A 14,391-nucleotide genomic window follows, 5' to 3' on the forward strand; every position below is an offset into this window, starting at 1 on the left:
TCCAGAGAGAGAAATGAAAAAGTAATTTTTATTATAATATTATCATGAAATTGTCTGTCTGTATAGAAAATGCATATAATATGTGGTAAAAAAAGTTTCTCTTTAAGCAGTCTTTAAATGAACTTTTGTATAACTATACTTTAAGTTACTTCCCTCCCCAGCAATCCCCCCTCACCTCCTACTTTTCTACACTCCAACAGGGTGCCACGCAGCCACCACTGCAAACATCTTCGGCCAGTCCTCCCACTTCTTTACACATTGTAGTCCACCCACATTGTAGAAGGAGCAAGGTTGTAGAGTGTACTATACAGGCTGTCCTGCTCCCTATGGGCCATACCGGGTGGATCTCTGAGAAGCAGATGCTTTGTGGAGTTTCTGGGGCGGGTTTTTTAATGGCTAACTATACAAAAGTATAATTGTCCTTTTTTTTTTTTTTTTTTTTAATGCTGGACAAACTCTCTGACATAAACTTTTTAACAATTCAAATAGTTCTGGTGCAGTTGGGCAGCAAACTAATGACTGGTACTCACGATGTTTAAATGGGAAATGTTAATAATAAAATACTGCTTTCGCAGCGATTGTTCGATAATCTGATCATTAGTACACAGCTTTCGAAAGCCAATCATGACAGTTCATGCAAAGTTATCTGACGGGACAAGCATGAAAAATGTTCTCGTGCAATACCAGAACATACCATATTCTTTCAATCAGTACAGTATTCATCCGTAAAAAAAAAAATTGAGTGAAGAAGACCACGCATACATGCAAAAGAATACATTACAATACAATAGAATACATTACATCATTGCAGGAAGCTGTATTCTGTCTTGGGAGAATTTCCGTAACTCTAGTAACCTGCTGTTTTTGATATGAGAAGAGCATGCAAAAAAAAAGGACGATTTTCTCTTTGTGTGTGTATAAGGCATTTGCATGCATGAAAATTGTGGCAGAACACAGCCAGACTGGGAATTGGGGGTCAGGAACATTTTGGATAGTTTGTAGTTTTTTTTCTCTACCCATTTTGCCAGGTAAGCTGCTTCTTTAGCTCAGAAGTTGGCATAGGTCACCTAATGTGTACTGAAGAATATGGATTTTGTGGTCTGATCCTTGTATAAAATATCAGAGGCCCTATTGCATGGTTACCTTAGCATTCGATTCTAACCAGGCTTCTATTTCTGCTTTAATACCTCAGGCTATAACTGCATTGAAAGGAAAGGTGTCGGAGCTCCAGCTGAAAATAATGAACCAAGAAATGCAGATAAAAACTCAAGAGACGGATAAACAAGAGATGATGGAACAGCTGGATATGCATCGCAAGTAAGTATCATTGCTGTCTTCCCATTGATGGGTTTAAGTGCTATTCTTTACTTTTTGTCAAAATTTGCTTTCTTTGTCGTACATTATGGGACACAGAGCCATAGTAGTTACTATGTGGGTTATAGGCCACCTTCAGGTGATGGACACTGGCACATCCTAAGACAAGAAGTCCACTCCCTATATAACCCCTCCCACTACTGGGAGTACCTCCAGTTTTTTCGACAGTGTCGCCACAGGAGTGGCCTATATCAATCGCCAAGGGGGCACGAGGAGTCGTGTGGGCCAGAGAGAGAGGTGAATCATATCTTAACTTGGGCAAAAAAAAATGTACCTTGCCTAGCCTTGCCTGGTTATTATGTTCAAATATGCCCCTTTTGTGATGTAATATAGAAAGCTTGGTACCTCCTTATGTCAAACCAAAACTTTTTCTTTTGGTTGTGTAGAGCGTTATGAAGGATTAAAGCCTCTGACTTTTTACTGCTATTAATGAGCTTTTCTTTTACTGTCATGACAATGATTTTACTAAAAAGGAAGTGAGGGGAAATCGGCAACAAGAGACAGCCTTAAAATTCTGACAGGGCCTTGTCTTTCACTGTTATACTAAAAAAAAAAAAAATAAAAAAAAAATATATTAATATATTTGTCTGCATTGCCGTTGGAGATTTTCCTTTAATTCTAGTCAGCAGAACAGAAACAGCTTATATAAAAAAAAAAAGTGCTTGATTATACAGGTTACCCTTGCAAGGAGACCTTTAAAGTTCTTAGTGCAGCATGTTTAAAAATACTCTGCATGCTTTATTATATATTACTGGGAAAAGGTGAAGGGGGAAGGTATGGGAGGGGAAGGAGACGATAGGGAAGAGGATATGTGCAATAGGAAAGGCGAGAGGGATGGGAGAGTAATTACTCTCTAGTCTCTTCCATCCTTGGTCACCATCCAGGAATCGTATAATGCCTGAGGTGAATTCAATCCAGTAAAATGACATTCGTCAGGATTTGTCACGTGCATCTCTTTTGGCAGAAAATGGGTCCTTCACATGCTTAATTTTGCTTACTTTGGCAAACCACATAGGGATGGAGAGTGCTTGTTCTTGTTTCCACAATTCTGGAAATCAGCGTCTAGCTGTACAACCCTAATTATATGCCTGCTCTTTCTCCATCTCCTCCAGCTGTTGGTTACCCTGGGGATCTTATACAAATGAAGTGGTGCTGAACATATCTTTTTGACATTAAGTCTCAATACAATATTATTGGGAAATAGAATTACTTGCACTGTTGGGATCCTTCATAATCCTAGTCAGGGTGGATTTGATTTAAATCAAGGCGATTTAAATCATAACTTTTTAAAGAGCAACTGTCATCTCTGTCCTGCAGCAGCTCCTCCTCTGACCTGCTATTGACTCCCCGACAGTCCCATTCACTTTAATGGGACGGCTGGTGATGCGGCAGTGACAGAACAAGGTGAGGGATGTGGCGGCAGCAGGTGAGTGGATGCCCGCTAACAGGCGCTACCGTGATGGATCTGAAATTACAGGTGCTCTTTAAATGTTAGAACTTATTCTTGCTGGTAGTTAGAATCTTTAATATTTGCAAGCCAAATGAAGGTTTCTTATTTAGAATAATAAGCTGTCAGGTTAGTAAAACAGCGATATCAGAACCGATTTCCATCATACAGTTTGTAGTGTACATGGATTTGAAAAACATGAGATAAAGGAATATTCCTGAACTTTGTTTTATCTCATGGTTACTGAGAAATTGTGTGAATGCAATAATGCAGTGCATGTTATCTCAGCTTGCAGAGCTTGGATTCATTGAATGAGTTTATCAAAAATATAAATATTGCAGAATGTACAGCCTCATGTTACATAACTAAGCTCCATTTCACGCTGAATAAACTGAATTATTTAATGTATCTTCAATAGAAAACTATCTTGGGTAGATTTTTACTCCAAAAGCATTTTATTAAAATTTGATAAAAATCAAAAAAATCTGATTTAAAAAAAAAAAAAAAAAACATCATTGATTTATATTCACCCTGATCCTAGTACAGCAAGTTAAATGGTAAACATATGACATTATAATCACAAACATGATTGACCTGCCTTTATACGTTACATTTAGATGAGTGCCTAAAGTGATTGTAAAGATTTTTTTTTTTTAATAATCCTGTTAGGTTTATCTGCTCTTTGCAATGGTTTTGCACAGAGCGGCCCTGAACCACCGCCTTCTGGAGTCCCCCGCTGGCTAACGGCTCCTCCTTTTCTAAGATTGCCCCCATAGCAAGCTTCGGCCCCGACTCCTGCTCTCTCCTCACAGGATTGGACTGACGGCAGCAGAAGCCAATGGTTCCTGCTGTTGCCAGGTCTCCTGTGAGAATGGAGGGGAGAAGAGCTGCTGCAGACTGGCACAGTGCTGGATCGAGATGAGGCTCAGGTAAGTGTTTTTAAGGGTGGCTGAGGGTAGCAACTTTAAAAAAAAGTTGTGTGTGCGTTTTTTTTTTTTTTTTTTTTTGGGGGGGGGAGGGGGTTTCCATTAACCACTTGCCGACCAGTTGTACTGCGGCAGAATGGCACGGCTGGACGAAACGACGTTATGTAACGTTGTTTTGCCCTGTGGCCACTAAGGGCGCGTGTGCGCCCCCTGCTGGCCCACGAAGCCGATGCGAGTCCCCGGCAGTCGCGATCATCGCCAGGCTCCCGCGATCGCTCGGGGCACACAGACAACCGGGATCTGTGTGTAAGCACACAGTTTCCGGTTCTCTGAGGGGAGAAGAGTCAGATCGTCTGTTCATACAGAGTATGAACAGCGATCTGTCCTCTCCCCTACACAGTCCCAAAAATGTGTCAGAATTGTCCGACATAATGTCGCAGTCCTGATTAAACGCAGATCGCTACCATTACTAGTAAAAAAGAAAGAAAAATAATAAAAATGCTATAAAACTCTCCCCTATTTTATAAACGCTATAACTTTTGTGCAACCCAATCAATATACGCTTATTGCAATATTTTTGGTTAAAAAAAATAAAATTAAAAATGTTGAAGAATACATATCGGCCTAAACTGAGGGAAAAAAATCATTTTTTAAATATATTTTTGGGGGATATTTATTATAGCAAAAAGTAAAAAATATTGTTTTTTTTTTTTTTTTTTCAAAATTGTCGCTTTTTTTTGTTTATAGCGCAAAAAATAAAAAACGCAGAGGTGATCAAATACCACCATAAGAAAGCTCTATTGGTGGGAAAAAAAGAACGTCTGTTTTGTTTGGGTGCAATGTCGCACGACCGCGCAGTTGTCAGTTAAAGTGACGAAGTGCCGAATCGCAAAAAGTGCTCTGGTCAGGAAGGGGGTAAAATCTTCCGGGGCTGAAGCGGTTAAAGTGGAACTTGACCCATAGCGACTTAAAGAATAATATTCTTTAGCAAGGAACATACATTCCTCATTAATATGCCCTCTTAGATTGTAAGCTCTAAGGAGCAGGGCCCTCTGATTCCTACTGTATTAAAGTGTATTGTCTACCTTAAAGTTGTAAAGCGCTACGTAAACTGTTGGTGCTATATATCCTATATAATAATAATAATAATAATATGCTACCAAAATTAGTGTGTGCAGTAAATTGCCTCCAGCATTGTTCCTGCTGGAGGCTGCCATTTTGGTGAAGTTCATAGCCCCTAAGCATCAGTAAATCTGTAGGCTGTTTAAGAGAGCAACTGAGCATGTGCAGAGCACGGTGGGGCAGTGCATTGCTAGGTTTTAAACAGTATAGGTGCTTTATTTTTAATGCAGCTATACCTGCAAAAGGGGCTAGCCTGAAATTATCTAGCAGCACATATTTTCGGAACGAAAGTTCTTTAATGCAGAGAATGCATTAGGATTAAAAGCCTTTATAACCACTTTACCGCTTACATTTGGTCTAGGTAATGTACTAATGTTGTGTATATCCTATTAATATGTTCAGTTCTTATAATGTCATGACATGCAGCACTTGCCAAAGTAAAAGTCAACCTGAGAGATATATGGGGGCCAATATTGCATTTAGCAACCTGAAACAAGAATGTAGATTAAAAATGTTAGAGAACAGTGATTTGTCACATTTTCTTCATACTGGTTCTGGGCTTAAAACTGTAGAGTAAAGTAGCTTGGGGACACTATTGGAGCCAGGCAACTAACATTTTCCAAGAGTTCAGCAATGGCACCCTCCCTGTGTTAATTTATTGCTAGTGAATATGCATATTTGAAGGGAACCGAACTGTAATGCAAATTTGAATGGATTTTCATAGTACTTTCTTTATCGTATGGTAAAAACTTGATAATCAATATGAATAAATTGGTCTAATGAGTTGATTTTGTTTGCTAGTACTAAATAATTGATACTGTTTAAGTGGATGTCGTAGCACATTGGTTACTTGGATCTGATATTTAGGACAAATGCTATATTTTATCTTTTTAGAAAATTGCAAGACTGCAGCCAGTTAACGCATACATTACAAGACACGCAGGCAGAACTTTCAGATGCTCAGTTAAAGATTAAGGTGAGTATTCTAGATCCTGCATGTTTCTGTATAAACTTCAATAAGAATCTGGCATCAGACGGACGCTGGGTTGAGAGTGATGTTTTTTTTTTTAGGGATGAGCAGATGTTGAAGGTCCCTTTCACACGATCGGCCAGCAAAGAATCCGCCTGTCCGTTTTTTAGGCGTATCTGAGTGGGCCACCCATTGACTTGTATGGGCAGGCGGATGTCAGCTGAGATGTGTCCACTGACACCCACCTGCCATCGGATCCAACAAGATGCTCTGAAAACAGATGGATGGGGATATGTTCACTATCCGTCCAGTGGATCGGATGAAAACGGACATGCTGTCTGTTTTCATCTGATCTTCCCATAGAGGACAGCGAGGCTCTGACAGGTCTGTCCCTGCGCAGTGAGCAGAGACTGACCTGTCATCCACCTGCTCAGCGGGGGTCAACGGAGCGTTCCCTTGCTGAGCTAGCGGAGTCCGCTGAGCGGATCCGCCCCGTGTAAAAGGGGCCGAAGTCTAAATGTCTGGTGTTGTATTTTGAATAGTAGCCTTGTTTTGTTTTCTTTTTTTATTAAGAAAAATATCCAATGCTTTCATGACTTTAGGCCAGGGGTCAGCAACCTTTAGATTACGGTCTACCAGTAGATCGTTTCCAGGCGACTGGTAGATTGCGGTCTGGCCCTCTGACACGCCATTCCGGAGCATCAAATAGAGTACAATACAGAGGGACTACTTGTAAAGTTGTAGTAGGGAGCAAGAGCCGCATAATTCGATGCCTCCTCTGTAGTGCTGGCTCCTGTCCCATGCGGATGATACCAACTGCAATCCACCTATTATCCCGGCTAGCGGTCTCCAAAGTGGTGCCAGCAGCAGGAAAGAAGAGATCTTCAGGTCAGTGTGAAGGAATACACTGAGCATAATAGTATAGGGCTGCTTTCACACTGATGTGCTACAGTTTACCCACACCGCGGGTGCAGTGCAGTGTATTTGCAGCTTTCCTGCACTTAGTGGTAAAACGCCATAATTAAAATGTGTTTTTACCCCCCCAGCTACAGCCGGAGTTTTGCACCCTGTCATGATTGGTGGGTGTAGCACCTGCCAAGCATAACCCATTCAAGTGAATGAGGCCGCTCTGCAAGTGCCCTGCAACCTTGTGCAGTACAGCAAATAAGGGGTTAAAGCAGGCAGCATTGTGTTGCATTCTAACCACCTGCTTTAACCCCTTGGACCCTGCAGAAGCATGCAGTTGCGGGGCACTTGCATTTACTTAAATGGGTCATGATTGGCAGGCGGTAGCACCCACCAAAAGTAACAGGGGGCTTAAAGTAATACTTTTCCCCTTAACGTCTTTCAGGACAGCCACCTATGAGAGACCTTGGCTCCTCCCTTCTCAGGTAACATCGCTTCAAACCAGATTAAAAGCATGCTTCCCTGTCAGCTCCTCAGTTCTTGTGTTTCCTCCGTCAGGGAGACGACGCGGGGAACCGTAGCCAAAACAGCTGGGGAAGCTGAGGCCTGTATGTCCTGTGAACGAGACAGAGGTCTCTGAGAACTGGTGGCGGTGCTAAGCCTCAGGGAGAGGTTACCTGGCAGCCACACCGTTTCCTTGCCACCCCAGATGCTCCAAACAGTTGTGTCGTGGGAAGCTCCAGGGGCTCGCTTTCAGGTTCTCAGGGGAGACTCAGGAGGAGGCGCTGCCCCCCCCCCCCCCCCCCGTATTCTTTTTTGTGGCCCAGTGGAGCTCACAGCGAGGCCAAGTGGTGGGTAACGTCACTTCTAGCGGGGGTGTGCACTTCTCCTTGATCCACGGCTTCCAGGTTCCAGCCGCAGATGCTGAAGGCGGGCCGGGCTTTGGCTGATGTAGAGCTTGATGGGTTGACAGTGCAGCCGGAGACTCCAGAGGTAGGACCACTCTTTCCTTGGCGGGAGTGTTTCCCTAAGCAGGGGCTATCCTGGCGGCTCCTATCGATGCCAGCATCAGTCATCCTAAGATAAGGGGGACCTAGGGGGGTGCGCCCCTTACCTGTTTGTCATCTGCAGCTCCACAGGTTGTGTTCCCTCTTGGTGGTCGGAGGGGGAGGAGGCACATGGGACCTGGTGACCGGTGGTTCAATGTGCATCTCTCGGGGGTGGTGTCCCTACGATGGCTGGTGGAGGGGGGGGGAAGGTCCAGTGTACAGTTGGGCAGCACAGTGGCTTAGCAGTTAACACTGCTGCCAGGCAGCTCTGGGGTCACGGGATTTCGTTCAACCATGACATTAGAGTCCCGCAGGTGCGAGGCGTACAGTACTGTGCAGAGACTCAGGCTGATTTAGAGAAACCTGAATGGTGAATCCTGTAGGCCTCCTCATTAGAAAGCTTCCCTGAAAGAGGTGGAGGATATTTTAAAGTAGGGTGGTTAAGCTTCTGCCCGCCCTTTGGCCTTATGCCGACAGGTGGGCAGGAGAGTACAGCTTGTATAACAGTGTAAATTTGCTGTCCCCTCAAAATAACTCAACAGCCAGTCATTTTTAAACTGCTGGCAACAAAAGTGCGTACACCCCTATGTGAAAATGTTCAAATTGGGCCCAAAGTGTCAATATTTTGTATGGCCACCATTATTTTCCAGCACTACCTTAGCCCTCTTGGGCATGGAGTTCACCAGAGCTTCACAGGTTGCCACTGGAGCCCTCTTCTACTCCTCCATGACGACATCACGGAGTTGGTGGATGTTGGAGACCTTGCACTCCTTCACCTTCCGGTGAGCATGCCCCACAGATGCTTAATAAGGTTTAGGTCTGGAGACATGCTTGGCCAGTCCATTACCTTTACCCTCAGCTTCTTTAGCAAGGCAGTGGTCCTCTTGGAGGTGTGTTTGGGGTCATTGTCATGTTGGAATACTGCCCTGCGGCCCAGTCTCCGAAAGGAGTGGATTATGCTCAGCGTCATTATGTCACAGCGCATGTTGGCTTTCAAGGTTCCCTCAATGAACTGTAGCACTCATGCAGCCCCAGACCATGACACTCCCACCACCATGCTTGACTGTAGGCAAGACACACTTGTCTTTGTTCTCCTCACCTGGTTCCCACCCCACACGCTTGACACCATCTGATCCAAATAAGTTTATCTTGGTCTCTTCAGGCCACAGGACATGGTTCCAGTAATCCATGTCCTTAGTCTGCTTGTCTTCAGCAAACTGTTTGCGGCTTTCTTGTGCATCATCTTTAGAAGAGGCTTCCTTCTAAGACGACAGCCATGCAGACCAATTTGATGCAGCGTATGGTCTGAGCACTGACAGGCTAAACCCCCCATCCCTTCAACCTCTGCATCAATGCTGGCAGCACTCGTACATCTATTTCCCAAAGACAACCTCTGAATTTGACGCTGAGCACGTGCACTCAACTTCTTTGATCGACCATGGCGAGGCCTATTCTGAGTGGAACCTGTCCCGTGTAACCACTGTATTTTCTTGACCACTGTGCTGCAGCTTAGTGTCAGGGTCTTGGCAATCTTCTTCTAGCCTAGGCCAGTGATGACGAACCTTGGCACCCCAGATGTTTTGGAACTACATTTCCCATGATGCTCATGCACTCTGCAGTGTAGTTGAACATCATGGGAAATGTGGTTTCAAAACATCTGGGGTGCTAAGGTTCGCCGTCACTGGCCTAGGCCATCTTTATGTGGAGCAACCCTTCCTTTTTTTTTTTTTTTTTTCCAGAGCCTCAGAGTTCTTTGCCATGAGGTGCCATGTAGTGACCAGTATGAGAGAGTGAGAGCGATAACACCAAATTTAACACACCTGCTCCTCATTCACACCTGAGACCTTGTAACACTAATGAGTCACATGACACCGGGGAGGGAAAATGGTTAATTGGGCCAAATTTGGACATTTTCACTTAGGGGTGTACTCACGTTTGTTGCCAGCGGTTTAGACCTTAATGGCTTTGTGTTATTTTGAGAGGACAGCAAATTTACACTGTTATACAAGCTGTACACTCACTACTTTACATTGTAGCAAAATGTAATTTCTTCAGTGTTGTCACATGAAAAAATATATTAAAATATTTACAAAAATGTGAGGGGTGTACTCACTTTTGTGAGATACTGTATATACACAGAGGATAAATCAAGAGGGTTTAGACGGGCTTCAAATAGAATCACTCGGCAGCATAAATGTAAACTTTATTCAAACAAAATAGCAAAAGGTGGTACTTTGCAAAATTCCCAGTAAATATGAAAAACCTTCACCAACACAATAATATTAAAAAAAAAAAAACCATTCATGACAACGTTGTCAAGAAGAGATGAAAGTGGCCTGGGCTCACAGTCAATCACACCACAAATGGACGGGATGACCATATTTGCGGACTTTGAAATAAAGTATGAATTGATGTCCAATTTCACTGAGCATACACAGTTCGATGAATTTCTTTAGATCAAATGGTAATGAATGGATGTCAAAGAAAAGGGCATGAAAAACCGGTGATGATGGTCCAGAGGAAAAACCTTCAGTAGTGTCAGCAATGAGGAGAGGCAACATCACACTGGTCTGAGGATATGCATGGATGTAAGTATCGTTGAATACACACTGGAGATACTGCAACAAGGGAGCATATACGGTAAAAACAAAAACTAGCTTCTTGTTCATGAAGCCGCAACAAGTGGATCATGTATAAATTGCTGTTCAGGATGAATAGTGTATTGACGGGACCTCACCGTCCCATACAGATATCTCACCCACGGTGTGGCTTGCTTCCATGATTTTTGGCTTCAGGAACCCTATCTAATTTTGGTTGAGTCGGCAGTGTACTCTATATAAATTGTCAGCATTGTTTTCCTCTACTTTTATACATAAAATTGTTCCAAAAATCCAGACATTCTGACCTAGTGTGGAGAGACAGAGGGCACTGTCGGTTTCCATGATCAAGAGAATTAACTCCTTTTTTTCTGAAAACAACCTGGGAGGTTTACCTTAGGGAACTTAAGACCTACCCTGGCATTTACACTGGGGTCCTGCAACTTGTCTGACACTATTGCTGGCACACACAAAAGCACGGATAGCAAAGAGGTCAGCACGCAGGTCCGCAGCCTTGGCCAATTCACTAAGGAAGGCATTTTAGCTCAAGACTTGGTAGGGGACAGCATGTTCAGGTGGTGCGGTATCCCTCCCACAGGGGACCTGCCTTTTTATCCCAGGCTTGAGGCGATTCTTGTTCACACAGAAAACAGGAAGAAGCCCTTCCCGTGAAATGCAACAGATCCCGTAGGGACTTGCTTTTTTCGGGAGTAATGGTGTTTCTTCCCGAATATTACAGGGCCTCCTTGGATCGGAGAGATTTGTAACTTTCCTACGGTGGAGAACTTCAGAAGTTGCTCAGATTGTCAGTCGAAACAGGGTAGAGACATCCACGGGCAGTTGCAGGCACTTCTCTTTGGCCTTACCTCCTCTCTGCGGATCTTTTCCAAAATCAGGGAGAAGGCTGTTTTTTTTTTTTTTTTCCCCGTCTCTAAAGGGGGTCTCCATAGTGGGTTTTTTTTTTTTTTTCTAGAGACCTGGGGCAGCTCATAATTGTACAGAAAACACAGCTTGGTCCCTCCCTGCCGCCACCACCATGTTTCATGGTGGGGATAGTGTGTTCAGGGTGATGTGCAGTGTTAGTTTTCCACCAAACACAGCGTTTTGATTTTAGGCCAAAAGTTCAATTTTGGTCTCATCTGGCCAGAGCACCTTCTTCCACATGTTTGTGTCCCCTACATGGCTTTTCTGCAAACGGGACTTTTTATGGCTTTCTTTCAACAATGACATTCTTCTTTCCACTTCCATTATAGAGGAACTACAGTCTGATTACATAATTTGTAATTAAAACGTCTTTGCCATTCTGAAGCTTCCCTCCAACCACTTTGCATATTATTTTATATATACTGTGATTCTGTACTTGCCAAATATGTTGCAGAAATCTCTCTCCACTGAGTCTGGCTGCAATCGTTTTAACTGTGGGCCACTGAAGATGCTGCCTGTGCACTCCCTGTATTTACACAGACACACACCTCCAGCTCTGCAGCTCTCATTGGCCCTCTTATGACTCCTCCCCCCTCCCTTCCTGGCAAACTTTCACGAGAGTGTGAAAGAGAGTTGTGCATGATGTCATAAGCCTAGGCTTTTTTCCAGACAAACAGGAAGTGGGCTGTATAAGGTCTTTACAGGCAGAAAAAAAAATGTTTTTCTAACCAAAGTTAACAACAAGTGCAGAAGATTTAATAGATGGAAAGATGAAAAAATTACTGAAGTTCCGCTTTAAGGCCAGATTTGAGAAGTACACGACTAATTGTTCTGTGGACAGATTCTCCCACCTGAGCTGTGGATCTCTGCAGCTCCTCCAGAGTTACCATGGGCCTCCTGGCTTCTTCTCTGATTAATGCTCTCCTTGCCCGGCCTGTCAGTTTAGGTGGACGGCCATGTCTTTTTAGGTTTGCAGTGCCATATTTTCTCCATTTTCAAGGGATGGATGGAACAGTGCTCTGTGAGATGTTCAAAGCTTGGGATATTTTTTTTATAATCTAACCCTGCTTTAAACTTCTCCACAACTTTATCCCTGACCCGTTTGGTGTGTTCCTTGGCCTTCATGATGCTGTTAGTTCACGAAGGTTCTCTAACAAACCTCAGAGGGCTTCACAGAACAGCTGTATTTATACTGAGATTTAATTACACAGATGGACTCCATTTACTAATTAGGTGACTTTGGCAGGAAATTGGTTCCACTAGATTTTAGTTAGGGGTATCAGAGTAAAGGGGGTTACATACAAATGCACGCCACACTTTTCATATATTTTATATGTAAAAAAAAAAAAAAAATTGAACAGTTATTTTCTTTCCACTTCACAATTATGTGCCACTTTGTGTTGGTTTATCACATAAAATCCCAATAAAATATATTTCCGTTTTTGGTTGTAACTTGACAAAATGTTGAAAATTTCAAGGGGTGTGAATACTTTTACCCTGCAGGTTTTGTATGTTTGCCCATTTACAAGGAAATTAATGGTCTATAATTTTTATCATAGGTGAATTTTAATTATTAGATGCAGAATATCAACCAAAAATCAAGAAAAAACACATAATACAAATATTATAAATTGAGTTGCAGCTTAGCGAGTAAAACAAGTATTTGGTACTTGGCGCAGAAACCCTTGTTGGCAGGCACAGAGGTAAGACCTACCTTGTAGTTGGTGACCAGGTCTGCGCACATCTCAGGAGGGATTTTGGTCCACTCTTCTTCAGATCATCTCTTAATCCTTAGGGTTTCTTGGCTGTCTCTTTGCAACTCGACGCTTCAGCTCCCTCCATACATTTTCTATAGGGTTAAGGTCTGGAGACAGAGTAGGCTACTCCATGACCTTAATGTGCTGCTTCTTGGGCCAACACTCCTTTGTTGGCTTGGCGGTAAGTTTTGGGTCATTGTCATGTTGGAAGACCCATCCATGACCATCTTCAGTGTTCTGGCTGAGGGAAGAAGTTTCTCATCCAAGATTGTACAATACATAGTGCCGTTCATTGGCCCCTCAATGCAGCAAAGTCTACCTTTAGCAGAGAAACTGCCCCAAAGCATTGTGTTTCCACCTCCATGCTTGACTGTAGGGATGGTGTTCTTGGCATCATAGTCAGCATTTTTCTTCCTCCAAACACGGTGAGTCGAGTTGATGCCAAAGAGCTCAATTTTGGTCTCATCTGACCACAGCCCTTTCAATCCTTCTCTAAATCATTTAGATGTTCATTGGCATCGCTGTACATGTGCCTTCTTGAGGAGGGGGACTCACTGTGTTTGGAGGAAGGGTGGGGGCTCACTGGAAGCAACTTCTACATACCAGTGACAGCTGGATGCAATTCTAGCATTTAGTAGTCCTTTTAAAACTTGGTTCAGGTCATTTAAATCATTAAAAAGAACTTGCTGGGGTGTCCATTAAGAAGCTTAATTTTTTTTTTTCCCCCCAGACCCTGGAGCAGCAGTTGTCTTATCAGGAGCAAGATGCTGCAATTGTGAAGAGCATGAAATCTGACCTGGACAGATTTCCTAAGCTTGAGAGAGAACTGCAACAGCTGAGAGAAGAGAACGCTTACCACAGGTATTGTTGTTCAAGTGCACTGATTGCTTGATATTATGTGTACTCTAGTAGTAATGTAGTAGTCCCCAAGCCTGGCCAGTCCTATGATTGCAACAGTACTTTTTCAAAGACCTTGGGGACCTGTTTATGACTGTTACTACTGGTTAACAAATCGTATGGGCAAGCTTCATGGCTTTTTTTTTGTTTTTTTTGGTTTTGTTTTTGTTTTTCCAAGAATGTTAGTAAGTGAATAAAAATTGGAAATGTGGGATCCTATGATTTATGAATGATTAGATTGAACCGGACAAAAAGTCATAGACAATTGGTTATATGCTGCTAACTTCAGGTGATTGGACACTTGTCAAAAGCTTTGCTGGGAACGCCCCCAGTGCACCCTCATAACCCATCCACTCCCTTGGACTCAAGTGTTATTGCTACTGTACTTAGGTGGACTACTCCTATGGTGAAGATTTTCTGAC

At 43.1% G+C, this 14,391-nt stretch overlaps 1 protein-coding gene across 1 annotated transcript in view; it reads left to right on the top strand.

The window, feature by feature from the left end:
* The window catches only part of MAD1L1 (mitotic arrest deficient 1 like 1), a 1,251,441-nt gene that overhangs the window by 18,166 nt on the left and 1,218,884 nt on the right, over window positions 1–14,391 (top strand). The window contains exons 5-7 of the mRNA XM_073636726.1: window positions 1,193–1,317; window positions 5,764–5,845; window positions 13,803–13,933. Of these exons, the coding sequence (XP_073492827.1) occupies window positions 1,193–1,317; window positions 5,764–5,845; window positions 13,803–13,933 (338 nt within the window). The remainder of the gene's footprint in view (window positions 1–1,192; window positions 1,318–5,763; window positions 5,846–13,802; window positions 13,934–14,391) is intronic.

Source organism: Aquarana catesbeiana, linkage group LG06 (assembly GCF_042186555.1).
Source record: "Aquarana catesbeiana isolate 2022-GZ linkage group LG06, ASM4218655v1, whole genome shotgun sequence".
Taxonomy (NCBI): Eukaryota; Metazoa; Chordata; class Amphibia; order Anura; family Ranidae; genus Aquarana; species Aquarana catesbeiana.